Source organism: Cetorhinus maximus, unplaced genomic scaffold (genome assembly GCF_964194155.1).
Source record: "Cetorhinus maximus unplaced genomic scaffold, sCetMax3.hap1.1 HAP1_SCAFFOLD_598, whole genome shotgun sequence".
In the NCBI taxonomy this organism is placed as follows: Eukaryota; Metazoa; Chordata; class Chondrichthyes; order Lamniformes; family Cetorhinidae; genus Cetorhinus; species Cetorhinus maximus.
Window position 1 is genome coordinate 187,291 of NW_027596540.1, and position 25,568 is coordinate 212,858.

Here is a 25,568-nt window from a genome sequence, read left to right on the forward strand (position 1 = left end):
GATTAACTTGCCTTCGATATTTCCTCCCAATTTTTCAGCAATTAGATGAGGTTATGTTCTTTTTTAGCCATCTTAATGCCTTTTAAGGAAATATGTCCTCTTTTTCAATCCTCTTAATGCTTCTTAAGAAGATATTTTCCCTTTTTCCGTATCTTAATGCCTTTTAAAGAAGATATTTTCCTTTGTTCAATTATCTTAATGCCTTTTGAGAAATGCTCTCTTTTTCAGTCATCTTAATGCCTTATAATATGCCGCCTCCATGCATTTGAGGAGATATTTGATCATCTTAATGCCTTTTAAGAAGCTTTTCAAAATTCTCCAGATTTTGGGAAGGTTCCATTAGATAGGCATATAGCAAATGTGATTCCTTTATTCAAAAAGGGAGGGAGACAGGAAGCAGGAAACTACAGGCTCGTTAGCTTAACATCTGTCATCGGGAAAATGTTAGAAGCTATTATTAAAGATGTTATAGCAAGGCATTTAGAAAAACTCAAAGCAATCAGGCAGAGTCAACATGGTGTTTTGAAAGGGGAATCATGTTTAACCAATTTATTGGCGTTCTTTGAAGGAGCCACATGTGCTATGGATAAAGGGGAACCAGTAGATGTACTGTACTTAGATTTTCAGATGGCATTTGATAAAGTGCCACACAAACGGTATTGTGGAAAATAAAAGCTCATAGGTGTAGGGATGTATTGGCATGGATAGAAGATTGGCTGGCTAACAGGAAACAGAGGGTAGCCATAAATAGATCTTTCTCTGGTTGGCAGGATGTGACGAGTGGTGTACCGCAAGGATCAATGCTGGGACCTCAACTATTTACAATTTATGTAAATGACTTGGATGAAGGGGCAGATGGTTTGGTGGCTATATTTGCTGCCGACACAAAGATAGGTAGGAAAGTAAGCTGTGAAGAGGACATAAAGAGGTAGACATAGATAGGTTAAGTGAGTGGACAAAGACCAGGCAAGTGGAGTACAATGTGGGCAAATGTGAAATTGTCCATTTTGGCAGGAAGAATAAAAAAGAAGCATATTATCTAAATGGTGAGAGATTGAAGAGATCTAAGATTCTGGATGATCTGGGTGTCCTAGTGCATGAATCACAAAAGGTTAGTATGCAGTAATTAGGAAAGCTAATAGAATGTAATAGTTTATGCGAGGTGAATTGAATACAAAAGTAGGGAGGTTATGCTTCAGTTGTACAAGGCACTGGTGAGACCACACCTGGAGAACTGTGTACAGTATTGGTCACCTTATTTAGGGAAGGTTGTAAGTGCGTTGGAAGCAGTTCAGTGGAGGTTTACTAGACTAATACCAGGAATGGGTGGGTGTCTTATGAGGAAACATTGGATAGGTTAGGTTTGTATCCGCTGGAGTTTAGAAGAGTAATAGGTGACTTGATCGAAACATTTATGATCCTGAGGGGTGAGTGGATGTGGAGAGGCTGTTTTCTCTTGTGGGAGAATCTAGACTAGGGGTCACTATTTAAAAATAAGGGGTCACTCATTTAAGACAGAGATGAGGAGAAAATTTTTCTCTCGGAGGGTGGTGGGTCATGAAACTCTCTTACTTGAAAGGCGGTGGAAGCAAGGTCTTTTAATCTTTTTAAGGCAGAGCTACATAGATTCTTGATTGACAAGGGGGTGACAGGTTATCAGGGGTAGGAGGAGGTTGCAATCAGATCAGCCATGATTTTATTGAATGGCGGAGCAGACTCGAAGGGTCTTTTGGCCTACTCCTTCTCCTAGTTCATATGTTTGTTTATGTCCTCATTTTGGTTATCTTAATGCATTTAAGAAGTTATGTTCTCTTTTTCAGTCATCTTAATGCCTTCTGAGAAGACATGTTCTGTATCTTAATGCATTTTAGAACATTTGTCCTCTTTTCCAGTCATTTGGGAAGATGTGTTCTATTTATCAATCATCTTAATGCCGTTTGAGAAAATATGTCCTTTTTAGTCATCTCATGGCCTTTTAAGAAGATGTGCTCTCCTTTTGCGAATGCCTTTTAAGATGTTCTCTTTTTCAGTCATCTTAATGTCTTCATCTTCATGTCTTTTGAGAAGATAGGTCCCCATATCCTTCAACATGTTAATGCCTTTTTGCGACGCATTTTTGGGGAAAGGGGCTTGTAATGGCTGGAGGGGCCGAATAACCACCCCAACCACGTGGTCCTCATTTTGAATTCCGACCGTTGGCGGGAAAGCTCGAGCCGCCCGCCGCCCGCCGCCCGCGCGGGGTCTGGCTGTGGTGGGGAGCTGATTGGACGGCGGGCCGCCGCCGCGCGATGGGCGATGCAGAAGCGCCCGCCGTGATTGGACGCGGGGGCGTGGCGATGGCTGTCCCTGCCCCCTCCCTGCGGCCGCCCCGATATTTAAGCCGTTGGATGGAGGGGGAAGCGACACCATTTGAGGATGTGAGGTGGAGGGGCTGGTCATGGAATAAAGTAGAAATAAAACATTATAAGAGGGAACACTGTTTTTGAAATAAGGTTACTCTAAACAGGAGAGGCTCCCCTTTGTTTTAAAAAGTGAAATAAAAGGCAGCCAGGACCTCATTGGGATGCCAGTTTAGGCAGGGTCAAAGGTCGCCCAAACATTGGCCAACTAATGTGGCTCTGACTGCATGTCAGAACTGTTGGACTTAAATGAAAAGTTTCCCTCTTAAGAGGGAAGATAGGCTTTAAGAGATAGGAGAGGTTGCGACATAGTCCTAGAGCAAGTCAGTGAAGCGTATCAGGTTGGAGGTAGGCAAGTGACCAGTGGCAGGCTGAAGAGTTTAAATAAGGCAGTAAAGGGTCTCAGAGCACCAAAGGTCCAGGTAAGACGAAATGGCAGGAATTACGTGCACACACACACCATCATTATCATCATCACACCATCATCATTGCATGTGGGCAAAAGGGAGAACGGCGCCAATTTCACTTGGGATTCGCCGAGTGCCCCTCGCTCAAACGGAGCCAGGGCGACGCCCCGGAGCGAATTGCTTTGGCGTTGCACCCTTCAGCCACCTTGCCGAGCCCTGGCCAATGTTGACGCGTGGGAGGATTTGGGTGCCCCACACCCGAAACGCTGCAAGCTGCCCCGCTGGCGGCAGCAAGCAATAAAGGGCGGCGAATGGCATGTCGGCTCTCCCCTTGCGAGGGAGGTGCTGTTTTAAGAGTAAGGAAGTTTTGCCCCCATTATACAAGGCCTTGGCGAGACCACGCCTGGAGCACATGTGCACAAGTTTCAGTCTCCTTAGCTAAGGAGACTTGCCTTTGGTGGGGATGCAGTGAGGGTTCAAGAGACTGATCCCTGGGATGCTGGCATGGGGGTGAAGCGCAGAATGGCCTCCTTACTCATTCCGTGAATCCCTACGAGAGGGCGGACCTACGAGGTGAGATTGAAGTAGGGGAGCCTGTTACCGCTGGAGTTTGGAAGAATGGGAGGTGATCTGATTGAAACTTTGAACATTCTTCGAGGGTTTGACGGGGTCGGTGCCGACAGACTATTTCCCTCCTGCGGCTGTAAAGTCTAGAATGGGGGGCGGTGGGAGCGTCACATTCTCAGGGTGAGGGGTCGTCGATTTTGGACTGAGATGAGGGGAAATTCCTTCACTCGGAGGGTTGTGAATCTTTGGAATTCTAACCCCCCCCCCACCCCTCCCCGAGAGCTGTGGATGCTCCGTCACTAAGTCTATTCAAGTCTGAGACTGATAGGATTTTGGGCGCGAAGGGATAGGGCAGGAAGGTGGAGTCGAGGCAGAAGATCAGCCGCCATCCTAATGAATGGGGAATGGGGGAGGGGGGCAGGCCCGAGGAGCTGAATGGCCTCTCCCTGTGCTGCCGAATGGCCTGTTTCTGTGCCCTATATCCTGTGTGGTTTCCGACAAGTGCCCCAGTTCCTTCTGCTAACACCCCTCATGCGAAAAACCGACAGATTTGTAATAGCAGGCAGACCTTTAAACAGTGAATAAAAACGGGGCTCATGAAATAATTCATTATTTAGGAAGTAAATAGGAAGGGAATCCCCCGTTTAAAAATCGTACCATTGTAACTTATATTGACTTTCATCATTCTCTCAACCAAAATACAGCCGCTGACTCCCTCCCAAACCGGAGCTCAAATTCAGTGGTATTGTGGTCACCCTTTGCAATGCAGTCATTGACTGTTGGATGATTAACAAACCCCACCCCCCCCCCCCCCCCCCCACGCCCCGGTTGTCCCTCCTCTCTAACTCTCGCCTGGCCTGTTCCCGAGCCAGTTTGAAAATATACTGTTCTAGAAAAACTGTCCTGGCTGTGTTCTAGAAATTTGAGACCGCGAGTAGAGTGCTGGTGTAGTGTTGTGGGTTTAAACTGCCCACCCGTGTATGTGACGGTGATGAGGAAAGCTCGCAGGTGGCTCCTGAATTATTTCATGAGCCCCATTTTTATTCACTACTGTTTAAATCTCTGCCTACTCTTACAAATGTGTTGGCTTTTGGCATGAAGGATGTTAGCAGAAGGAACTGAGACACTGATCGGAAACTACACAGGATTATACAGCACAGAAACAGACCAGTCGGCCCAACCAGCCCATGCTGCTGTTTATGCTCGACTCGAACCTCCTCCGATATTCCTCATCCAAATCTCTCATTGTAACCCCTCTATTCCTTTCTCCCTCATGTGTTCATCCAGCTTCCCCCTTAAATACATCTACACTATTCACCTCAACCACTCCCTGTGGGAATGAGTTCCACATTCTCTCCCACTCTCTGGGTAAAGGAGTTTCTCCTGAATTTCCCATTGGATTTCTTGGTGACTGTCTTATATTGACAGCCTCTGGTTCTGCACTTCCCCACAAGAGGAAACGTTCTCTCTGTATCCACTCTTATCGAAACCTTTCATCATTTTAAAGACTTCTACTAAGTCACCCCTCAGCCTTCCAATTTTTCCAAAAGAGACCCAGCCTGCCAACCCCTGCCTGATATATATACCCACGCATTTCTGTGATCACCCTTGTAAATCTTCCCTGCGCCCTCTCCAGTGCCCCTGTATCCTTTTTATAATATGGTGAACAGTTCTGCACACAGTACCGTAAGTCTGGTCTAATCTCGGTTTGGTGCTGGTTCAGCAGAACTTCCCTACTTTTCAATTCTAGCCCTCTAGAGATAAAGCCTGGTGTTTGTTTGCTTATTTCTACGGCCTCGCTAACCTGTGGCACGGTTTTCAATGATTGACGTATTCGTAACCGAGACCCCTTTGTTCCTCTACTACACCTAGACTACCATCTTCCAAGTAATTCGTGACCTCTCTGTTCTTCCCACTGAAATGAATTACCTCACATTTATCTGTTCTGAACTTTATTTGCCAATTATTTTCCCATCCTGCAAGTTTGTTGCTGTCCTCCTGTAATTTGTTGCAGCCCTCCTCACTCTTTCCCCCAGCACCCCCTGCCAATTTGGCGTCAGAGGCAAATTTAGAGAATGCATTGTGAAACTATTCCGATACTCCCGAGACTGATACAGTGCCGGATATAGCAGAATATATATATTTCTGCTATTCCCTAAGACCTGCCCCAGTTTCAGTAGTATAATGCAGTCTTCCCTAGTTGAATATCTGATGAGAGATTGATCGCCTCCAAGCTTTTATTCTCATTCACGGGACTTGGGCACCGCTGGCAAAGTTAGGATTTAATGCCCTTCCCTAAATTGCTCCTTGAGAAAGTGGTGGCGAGCTGCTGCCTTGAGTATAACTGAGAGGCTTGCTAGGCCATTTCAGAGGGCAGTTAGGAGTCAACCATATTGTTGGGGCCTGGAGTCACACGTGGGCCAGACCAGGTAAGGTTGTCAGATTTCCTTCCCTAAAGGACATTAGTGACCCAGATGGGTTTTTACAACAATCAGATAGTCTCATGGTCACTGTCACTGAGGCTAGCTTTCAATTCCAGATTTATTTAATGAACTGAATTTAAATTCCCTCATGCCATGTAAAGATCCAAACACACATCCAGGCCTCTGGATTGCTAGCCTAATAACATAACCGCCCAGGCAATCCAGTTTTATAAAAGTCTGAAGGAGTTCTTCCAAATGACCCTTGTGACACCAGATGTTGAACCACACATTCAACATTTTGATCTTGTCTACTCTATGCCAATTTACTGATGTATGAGAGAGTAATCTAGAGGTTATTACTTTTGTTTTTGCTTTTTAATTTAGGCCCTAGCTGCTCATGCTCCCTGAGCAGAACCTCTTACACGATAATACCTATGTAGCTGGTACCTACATGAACCACGATAACTGGGCCCTCTTCCTCCCTCTCCACGTTATTCTCCAGCCCAAGGTGATGTCCTTAAATCCATTACTGAGCAGGCTGCACAGCTTTCGGGACTCACACACTTGGCTACTGTCCCCGACTATTCCTACATTTTGTTCTCCCCGCCACCCCCCACCCCCAACTTGAATGGTCCCCTGTAACTCGGTACCATGGTCACTTTTCTCATACATCAAGCTGCTGTCCTCATGGCTCCAAGAACTTTGGATTTATTGGACAAGTGCAAAGGCTAATGCGCTTCCTTTGCTACCTTCTTGATACCCATACCTGTATCACCAGTAGTCAAACCCTCCCACGCCTGACCACAGACTAAATCTGATATTATGTAACTTAAGGCGAGTGGCTGCTTGCTGAATCAAATTGTCCAGGCAACTTTCTCCCCATTGTCCAAAGTTCAGGCTCCAGCTTAACAACTCTGAACTGAAGTTCCATGAACTGCACTTACTGCAGCTGTGGTTGCTGTCGATCACATTCGTGCCTACCAACTTCCAAATGCTACGGCTGCAACACATCATATCAAGTCAATTCTGATCTGGAAGTTGCTCAATATCAGAGTATTTCCAATATTTTCTATTTTTATTGCATATTTTCAGCATCCACAGTATTTTTGCTTTTCTTTGACCAGGGGAATGTAAGAATATGGAAATCGTTATATTAAGAGTTTGCGAAGCATGTCTGAGCTGGGAACTCATCGGTATAATCACACCACAAAAACACCGTCCACCAGCTGTATGTAGACAGGTATTCACTTGGTCATCCCATTTACTGACACAAGAACACAGTCACGTCAGAGGGAGACCATTCAGATACTTTATATGCGCAGAGGGATCTATTCAGTATTTCCACTAGTTAACACTTCAGCTTTAAAAGTTCAAAGCAATTGATATACAATCAATTTGTGATGAGGAGCTGTTTAAATGTTCTGTTTGCGAGAAAAGACACATTCGTTCACACCGCCTGCTAAGAATCCAGTGAGTTCACATTTGACATTGAGGGTTTTTTCCTGCTGTTAATCAAATCCAGGATAGAACCATAGATGCTGTGTCAACTGACTTAACCATTTTATATCCAGGGTTCAAATCGTAATCGGACCACAAAAGATGATGTTGTATTCGATGAAACAGGTTGTCGATGGCGGAGGTGGTTACCCAGCATTCACCGAGAGGCAGAATGTGCCCTATCTGTACAACAGGCGATTGTTCCGCAGGCGCAGTGCCGCTCTGACTGGAGCATGTGCAGTGCGGGTGTTGGGTCAGGTCGGCCGGGCTGGTGTCGGAGCCACAGGGAGACAGAAACTGACTGGAGGCGGCGGGTGAGTGAGGCCGAATGGAGCCGGCGGGTCGGGGAAGAGGCTTCAGAAACACCCGGTGTAGGCCGCAATCCCGGATCATAGCCTCCATGTCCCGTGTTTCCAGCCCCGGGGCTTCTTCCCGGTGACAGAGCCGAGTTCAGGGGAAGAGGATCCGGAGCGGGAGATTCAGAAACTGCGGGGAGACCGCGGGCCTCCCGGGGGGCTCAGAAACTGGGGGTCGGACTCAGGGTCCGGGTAAGACCCACACGGGAGGGTCCCCCCTCCTGTGTCCCGCCCGACGGCAGCTGGGGTCCCGCCTGAGACCCTGAATCAGAGACACAGGAGCTGGAGAACTGAACCCAGGCAGAGGAGAGGGAGGGAGAAAATTGGGAGTGGAGGAAAGAGATGGTGAGATGGGTTTGGATTTCAGCCCAGAGAGGAGGGAGAGTGTGTGGGATGGGGATTTACAGCTTTGGGGGAACATGAGAAAAAAAGATGTTCCATTGAAACTAGAATTGTCTGTTCAGAATTTCTGTCCTGGATTTGAAGTGATGACTTTTGTAAACTCGTTTTACAGGGTATGAAACGGGGATGACTGGCAGACAGAAAACGCAAAGCGAACATCACATCAAGATCTGTCAAAGGCACTGAGTTCATCAGGACCTGAATATCATCAACTTTTGAATGTGGAAGGAGAAATATTTGTCTATTCTGTCTTTGGGAAAGGATTTCAAACATCGCTGTGACTGGAAAAGCCTCAACACACACACACACCCGATTGAGAGTATTCCAGTGAACTGACTTTGGAAAAAACTTTAAGCAGTTACACAGTCTGCAAAAATATCACACGATTCACAGTGGGGAGAAACTGTACATGTGTTGTGTGTGGACAAGGCTTCAACTAATCGTCCAACCTGGAGAGAGACAAGGACCCCCACACCATGGAGAAACCATGGAAATGTATGGACTGTGGGAAGGGATTCAATTTCCCATCCCAACTAGAAGTTCATCGGCGCAGTCATACTGGGGAGAGACCGTTCACCTGCTCCATCTGTGGGAAGGGATTCACCCATTTGTACAACCTTCGGACACACCAGCGAGTTCACACTGAGGAGAGGCCATTCACCTGCCCTGTGTGTGGGAAGGACTTCACTCGGTCATCCCACATTGTGACACACCAACTTGTTCACACTGATAAGAGACCGTTTACATGTTCTAACTGTGAGAAGAGTTTTAAATGCAGAAAAGATCTGCTGATACATCAACGTATTCACACTGGGGAGAGGCCGTTCACCTGCTCCGTGTGTGGAAAGGGATTCATTCAGTCATCCCACCTTCTGACACATCAATTTGTTCGCTCTGATAAATTTTTTAATTGTTCTGACTGTGACAAGAGCTTTAAAAGCAAAAAGAATCTGCTAACACATCAATATACTCACACTGGAGAGAGGCCGTTCACCTGTACCAACTGTGGGAAGGGATTCAGCAGTCCGTCTGCCCTACTGAATCACCAGCGAATTCACACTGGGGAGAGGCCGTTCACCTGCTCTGACTGTGGGAAGGGATTCATTAATTCAACCAACCTTCTGATACACCAACAACTTCACACGGGGCATAGACCGTTCACCTGCTCTGACTGTAGGAAGGGATTCACCCGTTCATCTAACCTTCTGACACACCAACAGGTTCACACTGAGGAAAGACCATTCACTTGCTCCGTGTGTGGGAAGGGATTCACTCGGTCATCCAACCTATTGAATCACCAGCAAGTACACACTGGAGAGAGGCCATTTACCTGCTCTGTGTGTGGGAAGAGATTTTCTCATTCATCCTATCTGCTGAAACACCAGCAAGTTCACAGTGGGGAGAGGCCGTTCACCTGTAATGCCTGCGGAAAGGCATTCACTCAGTCATCACACCTCCGAACACACCAGTGGGTTCACAAGCGATTGCAAAGTTTGGATTCTACTCCTGTTGATGCTGTTAATCATACCAGGACTGAACCATGTTCATTCTGACTGTCCTGACCTGTTGATGAGGTTCAATATTCTGAATAAATGTGAAATAAATCAGCTTTGTTTGTATATTTTTGTTTTTCCTCACCTGAGTGTTTAACATCACCTGGCTGGAGTCAGAAAGGACAATCTGGGGGAGGATCTTACGGTAGGAACAGAACTTCAGCCTGGACACAGTCCATCAGGGTCACACTGAGGGACCCCCAAACAACACTTTGGTCTTTCTCATCTTTCTTCACTGATGGCACAATCCCAATGTGGGTGAATCCTGAGGTGTGTAAGAAATGTGCCTCAGCTGCTCTCTTCCATGGTTCAGAGCTCCTAGACACAGAACAGAAGGCACTTTTACAACTGGTTTTAGAGTCAGGAAGAACAATGGTGAATGCTGGAAACGTGCTGCCAAATCAAAGGTTGGTATAAAATTGTGATCTGTTCCTGACTGAAAGTGAAACAGCAGGTTTAAGTTTCCAGACGGAAAATGGTTCTTAATAAGTCTAAAAAGGTTTAACGTGTTTGTGTGTCAGTCCCGAGTCACTGAATCGAAATATGCTGAAATTTATTGGGTTAAAATCTGCATTAAACTAGAAGCTGGATGAGTTCACAGGAGGCTGTTAACTGCTGGGACAATAATACAACAGTTTGATTCCCAGAAAAAGAACAACCTGCAGCGTATGTCCAAGAATTCCCAGTTTTATTGATGTGTGCTTCCCACACACTGTCCTTTTAAATATACTTCACTCCTACCAGCCTTTACTGATCAAAAACATAACAGGGTTAATAGCTGCTGATAGCTGTCAATGAGATTAAACTTATGCTTGAAATGATTAAATCTTCACATGCAAAATATATTTTGTTTTATTCTTTGATGGGATGTGGGAAGCACACATCAATTTCTAATGACTCCAGTGTTATGTGGGTAATATTTGTGTCGAAAGGATGGGGTGAATCTAGTAACAATCTCCCAGAGATTGGGATAGAGGGGCAAGACTAAAGGTGAGCATTAGTGCACTGTACTTTACACTACTTAGTGACAAACCCTGTTGTGTTAAAGTTTACTAATTCACACTGGTGTAGTATTGAGTCAATTGCTCAGATTGATTTTTAATGTTAAGAATTATTTTTCCTGCAGGATTTTCTATTTAGCTTCCACCTGACCCACTGATGGTGTCAGACAGAATCTAGAACTGTCTCCTCAGTCGAATGGACTGCTGCAGGATCCTAATGGTATCCAATTAAAAATCTATCAACTGGTTAACAGGCACAACTGAAACCAGCTCAACACAAAATGGTGTGTGTGAGTGTGTGCGCGCACACATTCAAGGGTAGCAGTGGAAGGGTGCTTTTCTGAATGGAGAGCTGTGACTAGTGGTGTTCCAAAGTGTATCACCTCACACTTTTCAGGGTTAAATTTCATCTGCCACTTATCTGCCCATTTGACCATCCCGTCTATTTCTACCTGTAGCCCAAGACATTCAACCTCACTGTTAACCACCCGGCCAATCTTTGTGTCATCCGCAAACTTACTAATCCCATCCCCTACATAGTCATCTATGTCATTTATATAAATGACGAATAATAGGGGACCAAGCACAGATCCCTGTGGTACGCCACTGGACACTGGCTTCCAGTCAATAAAGCACCCTCTGCCTCCTTCAAGCCAAAACCTTGTCAAAGGCTTTGCTGAAATCCATATAAACTACATAAACTGCACTACCCTCATCTGCACACCTGGTCACCTCTTCAAAAAATTCAATCAAATTTGTTAGGTATGACCTCCCTCTGACAAAGCTATGCTGACTATCCCTGATCAAACCTTGCCTCTCCAAGTGGCGAAAGATTCTCTCCTTCAGAATTTTCTCCAATAGTTTCAATATAACGATATAATTTGTTTCCTAAGTTTATTATTTGATCCTCCGGCCCCAGTCTCCGTACCACACCAGGAAAACAAATCGTGATACAATAATTTGTACTTTCAATGGCGAGGCCTTCACCCATCATCCCCCGCGGTGGGGAATATCCCCTGTCCACATCACAGGAAAGCAGTACGCTGGCGCAGTGGTGAAAAACATTGGAGCATGCGCATAGCGAGTAATGGCGATGGAGAGACGGTTATTTGCCGGATCTGGATCGGTAAGGGGAAAAGTAGGGGGACGGAGGAAGCGATGGATCCGGTGGGTAGGCGGAAAGGTTTTGTAAACATGTTGCGTAATCCGCAAAACCCCGAAAAAGACCTTAGCGTTCCCACTTTTGCACGGAGCCAGGACGGCAGTTTTGTTCCGATTGCAGCCCCGTGGTAACGGCCGCCATCTTTATTGTGGGCAATGCGCAGCAGGGCGCGTGCGCGGCCGCCATCTTTGTTGTGGGCATTTTTTGAAAGGTTCCCAAGGACAAACTGAGGACAATTGTCCATCAAGCTGCTTCACACTTTGAGTTACAATGTGTAATTGATGAGGCAAATCAACGATATATGTCCAAGGCAGTGACAATAATTATGCTTTTAGCATAATAAAATTTTCCAAGGCATTTCACAGAAATATTACAAAGTAACGTTTGACACTGAGCCACATGAGCCATGTTAGGGCAGGAGACCAAAAGCTTTGTCAAAGAGGTAGGTTTTAAGGAGTATTTTAAAGAAGAAGAGTGGGGCGTAAAGCTGTGGCCTAGGTAACTGAAGGAACAGTCACTGATGGTGGAGCGATTAAAATCGGGAATGCTCAAGTGGCTGGAATTAGATCAGTGTAGAGATCCTGGCGAGGGGGCGGTGAGGGCTGTGGCTGGAGGAGAATACAGAGATCGGGATCATCACAACCATGGAGGAAAGCATGAGAATTTTAAAGTTTTGGTGCTTTTTAAATGAGAGCCTTTGTCGGCCAGTGAGCGCAGGGGTGATGTGTGAACAAGACTGAGTGTGAGTAAGCACATGGATAGCAGAGTTTTGGATGACCTCAAGATTCTGGGGGTGGGAGGATGGAGTTGAATGTTGGAGGCCGGTTGGGTATGCATTAGGATAATTTAGACTACAGGTAACAAATGAATGGATGACGCTTTCAACAGCAGATAAACTGAGACTAGGGCGGAGTCGGGTGATGTTACTGAGGCAGAAATAGGCGGTCTTGGTGTTGATGCGGGTATGTGGCTGTAAGCTCATCTCGCGATTGTGAACAGTGTGATTCAGCCTCAAGCAGTTGCCAAGGAGAGGGAGAGAGTCAGTGGTTAGGGAGTGGAATTTGTAGTATGCACTGAAGGTAATAATGTGAGCGTTGGTGGCTCAGCCAGCATTTATTGCCCATCCCTAATTGCCCTTGAGAAGGTGGTGGTGAGCTGCCTTCTTGAACCACTGCAGTCCATGTGGTGTAGGTACACCCACAGTGCTGTTAGGAAGGGAGTTCCAGGATTTTGACCCAGTGGCAGGGAAGGAATATTTAAATGGAGGAGATTTCTGCTCATCCAGTGCTGGATGTCAGACAAATCTGCATGGTGTGTGACTTGGACTTTTTAAAATTCATTTATGGAAGTTGCAGGCTGGGCCAGCATTTATTGCCCATCCCTAATTGCCCTTGAGAAAGTGGGAGTGAGCCACCTTCTTGAACCGCTGCAGTCCATGGAGGGAAGCTTGGAGGTGATGGTGTTCACATACACCTGCTCCCCTCATCCTTTTAGTTAGTGGAGGTTGAGGATTTGGGAGATTCTGTCAAAGTTCTAGTCGAGCTGTAGATATATAAAATCCCTCTCTTTCGCTCTCTGCCTCCCCTTTGTCTCGGTGGCAGGTTTCCTTCCCTGAAGGACATTAGTGAACCAGTTGGGTTCCAGCAGCTTTCATGGTCACTTTTGCTAGTGTCAGCTCCACAAATTACCAGATTCATTCATCTCAATTTCAGAACTTGCCTTTGTGTTTTTGTGGGTTCTCTCTCACTCCCTTTTTTTCTGTTTTAAATCAACTTCGCAGAGTATTAGTTGGGGAGGATTTGCAGTTGGGAAACTCAAAGCAAATATCACATCAGGATCTGATGGAGTCGCTCAATTTATCGTAACCTGAATGTCATCAGATTTTGAACATGGAAGGAAAAAGCACCGTTTACAGTGGGGAGAAAGGGTGGAAATGTGGGGAACGTGAGGAGAGGTTTAGTTACCTGTCTGAGCTGGAAGCTCATCGACGCATTCGCACTGGGGAGAGGCCGTTCACCTGCTTCGAATGTGGAAAGGGATTCACTCGGCTATCCGACCTGCTGACACACCAGCGAATTCACACTGGGGAGAGACCTTTCAAATGTCCAGACTGTCGAAAATACTACAGAGGTTCTGGGGACCTGATGTACCATCAATGTGTTCACACAGATGAGAGACCGTTCAGGTGCTCTCACTATGGGACTGGGTTCAGGGGATCATTTCAACTCACTGTACATCAGCGAATTCAGTGGTGAGAGACTGTTCACCTGCTATGTGTGTGGGAGGGGATTCACTCAATTGTCTCATGTGCTGAGACATGAGAGAGTTCATACTGGGGAGAGACCTTTTAAATGTCCAGACTGTGAGAAGTGCTATAAAAGCTCTGGGGAACTGATGTCCCATCAACGTGTTCACACTGATGAGAGACCATTCAGGTGCTCTCACTGCGGGACTGGGTTCATTCGATTGTCTGAACTAACCGCACACCAGCGAATTCACACTGGTGAGAGGCCGTTCAGGTGCTCCTACTGTGGGACTGGATTGAAGCACTCATCTCAACTCACTTTATCTACCTCATGTAAACCTGTCATAAACTTGTACCTCTCTATAAATCTCCCCTCAATCTCGTTTTCTCCAAGGAGAACAACCCCAGTTTCTCCAACCTAACCTTGCAACTAAAATTCCTCATCCCTGGAACCATCCTAGTAAATCTCCTCTGCACCCTCTCCAGGACCCTCACATCCTTCATAATGTGTAATGATCACTGGTTTGCACAGACCCAGATGTTCTGTGTTCGTGTCTATGACATCACACACCGACAATTGCTCAGTGACATCACCCCGCTCCCTGAGTATTTCCTCAACTGGGAGATTTTTTTCTGACTCCAGTGCTTCTGATATATTTCCACCTGCAGGCTCCAGCAGGAGATTTTAAAATTGAAAACCGAAATTGTTTCACTTGTCGGCTTAGTTAACCATTCATCTAGAATTTAGAGCTTTTAGTGCTATGCTGTGTTGTCTGTAAGGGTTTCCATGGCTCTTGGACTGGTGGATCTAATCCATGTCCTTCCACTGCCCTGTTTCACCTCTGCCCTCCCTGATCACCTCTTTGCTGTCGTCTAACTTCCTCTGTCTCTGGGTGTGTTTGAGCTGTGTTTAGTATTTTACTGTTACTTCTGCAACCGTGTCTAAATGAGGTTTCCACTATTGTTCATCCCTCGACCTTGTGCTGCCGACTTACCAGTTTTATCTTCCTGCAGCATCTTACAGTCAGGAATTGTTTTTCCGGTGCGATTGTACATTTCTCTCATGTTTCAGAACTTATATTAACCATCAAATTCTGCATCATCGTAATTCCGTGTAATTTATTTTGCACAACCTGAAATGTTAACCTTGTTTCTCTCTTCATACATTCCAGCAGATATTACCAATCCCCAGTTACCTGTGGAGATGATGAAGTTTGACCTTCTTGAATTGCTGCAGTCCGTGTGGTGAAGGTGCTCCCACAGTGCTCTTAGGTAAGGAGTTACAGGTTATTCACCAGTGATGATGAAGGAATGGTGATATATGTCCAAGTCAATGACAAAAGTGAGATATAAATACAAATTAATGTCATAAAATATTCCAAGACATTTCACAGAAATGTTACACAGCAAAATTTGACACAGCCTCATGAGCAGACATGAGTTCAGGTGACCAAAAGTTTGTTCAGAGGTAGGTTTTAAGGAGCACCTTAAAGGAGGAAACTGAGATAGGGAGACGGAGAGGTTTAAGGAGGAATTTAAAACCCTTGTGGTCTTGGCAACTGAAAGAGCGGCCACCAGTGGTGGGGTGATTAATATCAGGAATATTAAAGAGGCTGATGGTAGATGAACAAATGTTTCATGGGGGTTCTGTGGGTAGAGGAGATTACAGAGATAGGGATGACCACAGCCAGGGAGGAAATCCATTGAGTGGAGGGTTGTGTGGGTATTATGACACAGCCAATGGCAAATGCTGAGATGTTCAAATCCCGGAAGGAAACTTGAAACAACTGTCATAATCCATTTTTGCATTTTGTATGTTTCGAGATGCAGGCTTTGAATTCAGTAGTAATAAGATCACTGAGTCTCAGGTTTTTTATAAAACTAAATTAGACATTTATTAATACAAGAAAGATTGTAAGCACATACATATGTCTACAAAATTACTGCTCTTAAAACTACAAAAATCCCCTAATTAACCTGACTCTCAGTTACACCTCAGTTAAGGCAACAGTAAAACACAGATTTAAACAGACCTTTAAACAGGCTTTTGATAAAGTCCCACATCAGAGACTGATAATGAAGATAAGAGCCCATGGGATCCAAGGCAATTTGGCAAATTGGATCCAGAATTGGCTGAGTGGCAGGAAGCAGAGGGTGATGGTCGAGGGGTGTTTTTGTGACTGGATGCCTTTGTCCATTGGGATTCCACAGGGATTGGTGTTGGGTCCCTTGCTGTTTGTGGCATATATAAACGATTTAGACTTGAATGTAGGAGGGTTGATCAGTAAGTTCGTAGTTGACATGAAAATTGATGGGGTGGTAAATAGTGAGGAGGATAGCCTTAGATTACAGGAGGATATAGACGGGCTGGTCAAATGGGCTGATCAGTGGCAAATGGAATTTAATCCGGATAAGTGTGAGGTGATGCACTTGGGCAGGAGAAACAAGGCACAGGAATACACAATGAATGACAGGACCTCGGGAAGTACCGAGGATCAGAGGCACCTTGGTGTGCATGTCCACCAATCCCTTAAGGTATCAGGACGGGTAGATAAGTGGGTTATAAAGGCATCTGGGATACTTGCCTTTATTAGCCGAGGCATAGAATATAAGAGCAGGGAGGTTAGGCTGGAACTGTATAAAATGCTGGTTAGGCCACAGCTAGAGTATTGCGTGCAGTTCTGGAATCCGCGTTGTAGGAAGGATGTGATTGAACTAGAGAGAGAGCAGAGGAGATTTACCAGAATGTTGCCTGAGCTGAGAGTTTTAGTTATGAGGAGAGATGGATAGACTAGAGTTATTTTCCCTGGAGCAGAGGAGATTGAGGGGGGGGCATGATTCAGGTGTATAAAATTATGAGGGGCATAGATAGGGTAGACAGGAAGGAACTTTTCCCCTTGGTGGAGGGATCAATAACCAGGCGGCATAGATTTAAGGTAAGGGGCAGGAGCTTTATACGGGATGTGAGGAAGAATTTTTTTTCACCCAGAGGGTGGTGGAATCTGGAGCGCATTGCCTGAAAGGGTGGTAGAGGCAGAAACCCTCATAACATTTAAGAAGTATTTGGATGTGCACTTGTGATGCCATGGCATACAAGGCTATGGGCCAAGTGCTGGAAAATGGGATTAGAATAATTAGTACTTGTTTGATTGGCGCAGACTCAATGGGCTGAAGGGCCTTTTTCTGTGCTGTAGACCTCTATGACCCCTGGCAAAGCACTCCCTGGACAGTCACATTCAAAATGAGTTTCTTTCAGCACTGGGCCCTTGCATACGGACTTGATGGAGGCTTTAGATCTTAGAATCCCCCTCCTTTTACCAACAGCCTTCTCTTCCTTTATACATATTTCCCTCTTTAAATGCAAATTCTCATTGTCACTAGCTTTTTTACAATTTTAAATCTTCTGACAATAAGACCCTTTCATAATAGCCACTTTGCTAGTAAGCTTTGAAAAAATAAGCATATTGTTTCTGAGTTTCACCTGGTTAGGTGTAATATTTCACCCACTCTTTTGAATGGTCTATTTAAAAATGCAAATTGGCCCTTTTACAACTCACCTTCTATTTCCCTATGTTTATCTAATTACCATTTCAAATCTACTTCTCTCCTATACATCAAAGCCTCTAGACCAGCTGGTTTTAATTCAATTAAGACACACATATATAGATACAGACACCACTAAACTCTATTTTTAAAAATTTTCAATAACATTACGGACATTATTATATCTTGACATCCCCCTCCTAATCAAAAATGAACTCCCATAATTCTAAAAGACAGCTTTTTAATTAACCCATCTTACACTGTCTCCTATACTTAACTATATACTTACACTATTACATTACCAGTTGCATTCATTAACATAACAATATATATGCAAATCCTTGGTATCAGCAGAAATCATTCCAGTTCAGTGTCCAGGTGTTAAAATGTCCAATATTCCCTTTATGTTTCAAACACTTGATAACGCATCTGCAATCAGATTCTCTCACCCAGTGACATGTATTATCTGTAGATTAAATGGTTACGTTAATAAACTCCACCTGAATAGCCTTGCACTTTTGTCTTGAAATTTGTTCCGAAACTTGACTTTCACATCCTTTGGAGCCACATTACCATGTCCAAAAGTATGGTCTAGATATGTACCTTGCGCTTTTGCAAATTCACTTCTAGTCAAGCTCATCACCAAATTAGCTTCTTGTAATCGAGTAAATAACTCTTCCAGATGCTGTAACTGCTCCTCCCATGTCTGACTGAAAACTATCAAGTCATCAATATAAACCGCACAATTGCTTAGACCTGCAATGACATTTTTTGTCAGTATTTGAAATGTCGCAGGTGCATTCTTCATGCCACTGGCATGACTTTAAACTGATATAGTCCATTTGGCGTCACAAAAGCCGATATCTCCTTTGCTCTCTCCGAAAGCGGTACTTGCCAATATCCTTTTAGCAAGTCAATCTTTGTGATAAATTTTGATTGTCCCACTTTCGCAATACAACCCTCTAACCTTAGGATATGAATCTGCTTTTGTCACTGTATTCTCCTTTCGATAGTCCACACACAGTCTCTGTGTTCCATCCAGTTTCGGTACCAGTACAATAGGCGAACTCCAGTTACTGCAACTAGACTCAATGATATCATTTTGAAGCATGAAGTCAATTTCTTTCTGTACTTGTAATAACTTTGTCAGATTTAATCTATAAGGATGTTGCCTCCTCGAAGATGAAACTTCTACAGAGACATCATATATAGCTAAATCTATCCTCCCCAACTTATTTCCACAAATAGCTTTTTATGACTGCAATAGCTTTTCCAAATCATTTTGACACTTGGCTGTAAGGGAACTCAATATTACGTTTAAGCTTTCAAGTTCCCCTCAATATCCAATTTGACTAGAGGAAAATCAATGTCAGTGTCCTGCATTCCTACCTCTTTCTCATCATTTACCACCACTAATACCTCTTTTTGTTTCTCTTCCCTGTCAAAGTACTTTTTAAGCATATTTACATGACTCACCATCTGCTTCTTTCTTCTATCTGGAGCATTTATTGAATAATTTACTTCACTCAATTTCTTTTCAATCCTGTAAGGCCCACTAAACCTTGCCTTTAACAAGTCACTCAGTACTTGTAACAGAACTAACACTTTGTCTCCAGCAATAAAATTCTGAGCTGTAGTCTTCCTGTGTGAATAACATTCTGGAATACATTTTGCCTCTGTTTCTGAGAAAGCTGTCTGATATAACTATTTTAATTGCAAATCTTTTGCTGCAACTCAATTAATTGCCTTGAGTTAAACACTTCAGTTGAACTGTGCTCTGCTGTGTCTTTACGAACAATGTTATCAAACACAGAGCCTGCTCATTGTATTTCAATACCTTCTTCATGCCTTTGAACTGCTTATCCTTTTTGTTTCTCTTGCTTCAACCTGTGTGCCTGTGAATTCGTTATCACACAACCTGGAAACAATCCAGGATGCTCCCTTTGTAACACCTCTATTGAAAACACTTCTGCAGGCTGCTGACCTACCATTGGCATCACCCACATTTGTGATCCAGCTCTATTATTACCCAGAATAAATTGAACCCCTGCAATGGGCAATTTTTCCACCACCCCAACAGTCACTGCGCCAGTTTTCCACTTACTCTTATCTTCCACAATGGAATAGGTTTAGCATCTCCATGAACCCCAATTATTATCACCTGTTCCTGCAATACTTCCTATGCACAACAACTATCACTATCCCACAACATTAAGGATTGACTAGCCCCGTGTCTCTTAAAATTTAACATCTTTACCTACTCCACCCTTTACACATGGAAAGACTTTCCCTTCACATACAAAATCTTTAAACATTTCTGCAACCTGCTCCTCAGAATTCTCTTGGGTAAGCTCAACACATTCCCACTTCTTTACCTATCACTGATTCTCCTTGTTTTACTTGTACACAAACCATTGGTTTCTCCTGTGCCTGAGCCTCAGAACACACAGTACTTTTACTTCCAAAACTTTCCTGCACCTGAATGATTCCAACAGATCTTCCCTGCGATTTCCAACATACTGACTTTGTGTGTCCTACTTTATTACAATGAAAACATCTCAACTTTCAAATGTCACTTCTACCCTCAACATCTTACTTTTTATTCTGAGAAAAAACTTCCTGGGAACTTACAGCTACTCCTTCTCCTCCCTGACTACCCACCTTCCTTTCACCTTCCCATTTTCTATCCTTTTCCAATTTGAAAGGGTGACAAAAAAAGCTTTAGCTCTATGAACTAACTCATAATTATCAGCTGTCTCTGCTGCTTGTCTTACCGTTTGAACCCTCTGTTCCTCCACATTTGTTCTCACTACCAAAGGGATTGAATCTTTAAATTCTTCCAAAAGAATTACTTCCCTAAGCGCTGCAAATGTTGTCTCTATTTTTAATGCCCGTATCAACTGTTCAAATTTACTTTGTTTTACTCTTTCAAACTTGATATAAGTTTTCCCACTCTGTTTTCTCATATTCCTAAATTTCTGCCTGGATGCCTCAGGAACCAACTCATATGCACTCAAAATAGCCTTTTTTACCACAACATAATTCACCGACATTTTTGATAGTGAAGCATATACCTCATGTGTTCTACACACCAACCTGGATTGTAACAGCAATGTCCACTTCTCCTTGACCATTTCACCAGCTTAGCTATCTTCTCAAATGAAATAAAGAATGCTTCGATATCTTTTTCCTCAAACTTTGGAAGAACTTGTACAATTTATACATCTCCCCACTGGGTTTTAGGTTACAGGTTTTTTCCTCATCAGAACTTTCCTCAGAATCTGAGGTCTCTTTTTTAACTTCCAGCCTTTTAAACCGATATTCTCTTTCTCTTTCCTTAGTTCACTCTTTCATTGCTAACTTTTCCCTCTGGAGATCAAGTTTTTGCATTTCTCTTTCTTTTTGAAATAATCTGTCTTTTTCCCTTTCTTTTTCTGCTGCCTCTAGTTCCAGTTTTTTTTTCATGTCCTTTGATTGTTCAAGTTCAAGGTTCTTCAGTTCAAACTGAAGTTGCACCACAAACTGAAGTTGACTGCCACCACTCTTCAAAAAATGCCCTCTTTGAAGAAGTATGGTTCTGTCCTCCGACAGGATTTCTGACTGTCTCTTCTGCCCTGCTCACCTTCATTGCTTTCCATTTCTCTCCTGGTGTTTGACAAGGTGTTTACTAAAACCCGCTTTCACAGCCATATCTCCTTTCTCAGTGACTGTCTCTGTCTCCGACTCACCCCACGTGGATTTCAACTGAAATTCCATCCCTCTTGTTTCGAACCCACCCAGGATTACAGGTATCTCCGGGACATAAAACGTTTCTCGGACTGCTGTTCCCGTCGCATTCTGAGATCCACACTCAGTGCCATGCGCCGCCATATGAACACACTCGACCTCTCCCTCCAGCAGCACCGCCGCACCCTTTTTCAAAGCTGCGCGTGCCCCCAGTTTCATTTTATTCTTCGCCTCATCCGTCGCCTCAACAAGAAACTTTTTCTCTTTCTCTCAAGTGCTAAGGAACGCAAGCTTCAACAACTCATCGACTCCAACACCCATCTGGGACCCTCCACCCCTGCTTGTCCCTCCGTCCTCACCCCATCTTCCAATCCCAGCCCCAGCCGCGTATTCACTATACCCCCTGACCTTCCCCTCTCCGATGCTGAACGTTCAGTGCTCAGCAAAGGACTTAGTTTCATACCCTTACGCCCTCATCTCAATGAATTTCGGGCTCGGCATTATGCTGAACTCTTCTTCCGCCGCCTTCGTCTCCGTGCTCACTTCTTTGGGCAGGAGTCCTCTCCCCGTTCAACGGATCCTCTTACCCACCTCCAATATTCTCCCTCCACTTGGACCCCTCCCTCTGGATTCTTACCTTCTCTTGATCTTTTCATTGAGAACTGTCGGCGTGACATTAGCCGTCTCAATTTCTCTGCTCCTCTCACCCATTCTAATCTGTCTCTCTCTGAACTCACTGCACTCCGTTCTCTCAGGTCCAACCCCAACATTGTCATCAAACCCGCTGACAAGGGTGGTACTGTTGTTGTCTGGCGCATTGACCTCTACCTCGCGGAGGCTGAGCGTCAACTCGCAGACGTTTCCTCCTACCTCTCCCTGGACCATGACCCCACCACAGAACATCAAGCCATTGTTTCCAGGACTATCACTGACCTCATCTCCTCTGGAGATCTTCCTCCCACAGCTTCCAACTTGACAGTCGCCCAACCTCGGACGGCCCGCTTCTACCTCCTACCCAAAATCCACAAACAGAACTGTCCTGGCAGACCGATCGTGTCAGCCTGTTCCTGCCCCACGGAACTCATTTCTCGTTATCTTGACTCCCTTCTCTCTCCCCTTGTCCAGTCCCTTCCCACCTACATCCGTGATTCCTCTGGCACCTTACGTCACATCAACAATTTCCAGTTCCCTGGTCCCAACCGCTTCCTCTTCACCATGGATGTCCAATCCCTCTACACCTCCATCCCCCACCAGGATGGTCTGAGGGCCCTTAGCTTCTTCCTTGAACAGAGGCCCCAACAATCCCCATCCACCACTACTCTCCTCCGTCTGGCTGAACTTGTTCTCACACTGAACAATTTCTCCTTTAACTCCTCTCACTTCCTCCAAATAAAAGGTGTGGCTATGGGTACCCGCATGGGCCCCAGCTATGCCTGTCTCTTTATGGGGTATGTGGAACATTCCTTGTTCCAGTCCTACTCCGGCCCCCTCCCACAACTCTTTCTCCGGTACATCGATGATTACTTCGGTGCTGCTTCATGCTCTCGTCGGCACCTGGAAAAATTTATTAATTTTGCTTCCAATCTCCACCCCTCCATCATCTTCACATGGTCCATCTCTGACACTTCTCTTCCCTTCCTTGACCTCTCTGTCTCAATTTCTGATGATAGACTGTCCACCAATATCCATTACAAGCCTACCGACTCCCACAGCTACCTCGACTACAGCTCCTCACACCCCGCTTCCTGTAAAGACTCCATCCCATTCTCTCAGTTCCTTCGCCTCCGTCGCATCTGTTCTGATGACGCTACCTTCAAAAACAGCTCCTCTGACATGTCCTCCTTCTTCCTTAACCGAGGTTTTCCATCCACGGTCGTTGACAGGGCCCTCAACCGTGTCCGGCCCATATCCCGCGCATCCTCGCTCACGCCTTCTCCTCCTTCCCAGAAACATGATAGGGTCCCCCTTGTCCTCACTTATCACCCCACCAGCCTCCGCATTCAAAGGATCATCCTCCGCCATTTCCGCCAACTCCAGCATGATGCCACCACCAAACACATCTTCCCTTCACCCCCCTTGACGGCATTCCGTAGGGATCGTTCCCTCCGGGACACCCTGGTCCACTCCTCCATCACCCCCTACTCCTCAACCCCCACTTATGGCACCTCCCCATGCCCACGCAGAAGATGCAACACCTGCCCCTTCACTTCCTCTCTCCTCACCGTCCAAGGGCCCAAACACTCCTTTCAAGTGAAGCAGCATTTCACTTGCATTTCCCCTAACTTAGTCTACTGCATTCGTTGCTCCCAATGCGATCTCCTCTACATTGGAGAGACCAAACGCAAACTGGGCGACCGTTTTGCGGAACACCTGCGGTCTGTCCGCAAGAAAGACCCAAACCTCCCTGTCGCTTGCCATTTTAACACTCCACCCTGTTCTCTTGCCAACATGTCTGTCCTTGGCTTGCTGCATTGTTCCAGTGAAGCCCAACGCAAACTGGAGAAACAGCACCTCATCTTCCGACTAGGCACTTTACAGCCCTCTGGGCTGAATATTGAATTCAACAACTTCAGATCTTAAACTCCCCCTCCCCCCATCCCCACCCCATTTCTTTTCCCCCCCCACCTGCTTTTTTTTTTCAATAATTTATATAGATTCTTCTTTCCCCACCTATTTCCATTATTTTTAAATCTAAAACTAAAACCTTTAGTCTTTCCACCCCACCCCCACTAGAGCTGTACTTTGAATATCCTGTTTTCCATTCTTAATTAGCACTTTTCTCAGACAAAGACCACCACCTTCAACACCTCTTTGACCCTTTTGTCTGTGATATCTTTGGATTATCTGCTCACACCACACCCTCAATGTGTCTCTTCACCCCCAACCCCCCCCCCCCCCCCACCCCACCTTAAACCAATTTATATTTCTCCCTTTTTGAAACTATGCTGCAGTTCTGCCGAAGGGCCATGGAGGCTCGAAACGTTAACTGATTTCTTCTCCGCTGATGCTGCCAGACTTGCTGAGTTTTTCCAGGTAATTCTGTTTTTGTTTTGTTTTGGATTACCAGAAACATGTCTGACTGAATCTCTCTCAGTGAATGTGAATTCAACGATCCAGAGATTGAGAAGTGGAGAAGGAACCCGGGCTCTGCTCACCTGATTGTTCCACACACACTCTGCATGGGGCCAGGCCCATTGCGACGTCTCTCAACAAACCATCCCTATTGGCTTTGGTGTTCGTTTCACGAGACTTGGTGATGCCCTAGACGCCCTCTACTGGCGAATTCTGTTCGGTCCTGTTTAGAATGGGGCCAATGATATGTAGAATGCGGTCATTGATGGGATCTAGGGCTTATTGGTCTACATATTAAAGGGCGAATGTCAGACAGTCTCTCTCACAGGAATCGATTTTGTACCTGAGTAGTCGCCGTCCTTATTGTTTTTGATGTTACTGCCAGGAATTGATGCCAAATGTGGGGAGATGTTGGAGTGTTGGCAATATCACGAGACTAGTAATCCAGGATCCAGGCCAACGCTTTGGGGAACACGGGTTCAAATCCCACCACGACAGCTGGTGGAACTTAAATTCAATTAATAAATCTAGAATATAAAACTAATCTGGGTAATGGTGATAATTAAGTGGTGACATCGATTGACATAAAAACCCACGTAGTTCACCAATGCCTTTTGGGAAGGAAATTTGGCATCCATGTCTTGTCTGACCAACACGTGACTGAAGTCCCACTATAGACTGATATTTCAAAGCAAACATGATTTGTTCTTTTGCCCTGGGTTCTTTCCATAACAGCGGCACATGGATATACCTGGTTCCAGGCGGCCTGCAGGGGTATGTATTCTCAATGGGAGTTGCGAGTTTCCAGAGAGCCCCAATCAAACAACAACCAATTTTGACCTCACACAATTAATACACTAATCAGACTGAATGAGTATTCGATGTGAATGATTTTAGATGGTGTTTATGTGGATTGTGCTCGGGGTCTGCGCGCACAGAATGGATTCACGTGTCTGTGTCTGATCCGTTGTTTTCAACAGCCCTCAGCAGACAGCAGCTGTGACCCAGAAAGCTGCAGCAGTTATTGTCCGAGTGCTTCGCTCGGTTCCAGCACTGTGCGACTCTGTGCACAGTTATAGACCGCGGTGTCAGACAGCCGCAGCTCAGAGATAGTCAATCAATACGACTTGTCTGACTGCTGGACTGTATCAGAAAACCGACTCTGAGTGAAATCCGCCTTCAATTCAGAACTACCGCCCTTGTACCTCCGGAATG

The 25,568-nt window shown here is 45.1% G+C and overlaps 1 protein-coding gene across 1 annotated transcript; it reads left to right on the top strand.

Annotated features, from left to right (window-relative positions):
* Window positions 1-8,393: 8,393 nt before the first annotated feature.
* On the top strand, window positions 8,394-25,356 carry LOC144674253 (uncharacterized). Its single transcript, XM_078535684.1, has 5 exons — window positions 8,394-8,910; window positions 8,992-9,603; window positions 13,683-13,868; window positions 14,035-14,297; window positions 25,334-25,356. The coding sequence occupies exons 1-5, from the start codon at window positions 8,528-8,530 to the stop codon at window positions 25,354-25,356; spliced, it is 1,467 nt and encodes a 488-aa protein (XP_078391810.1). The 5' UTR covers window positions 8,394-8,527.
* The last annotated feature ends 212 nt before the right edge of the window (window positions 25,357-25,568 follow it).

Bases quoted from the DNA above. Each gene is read 5' to 3' on its own strand.
- LOC144674253 (XM_078535684.1), top strand. From the start codon at position 8,528: ATGGAGAAACCATGGAAATGTATGGACTGTGGGAAGGGATTCAATTTC. The intron at 8,911-8,991 runs GTCATCCCACCT...GAGCTTTAAAAG, and splicing joins TGTGGAAAGGGATTCATTCA to CAAAAAGAATCTGCTAACAC. The intron at 9,604-13,682 runs ACTGTCCTGACC...CACCGTTTACAG, and splicing joins ACTGAACCATGTTCATTCTG to TGGGGAGAAAGGGTGGAAAT.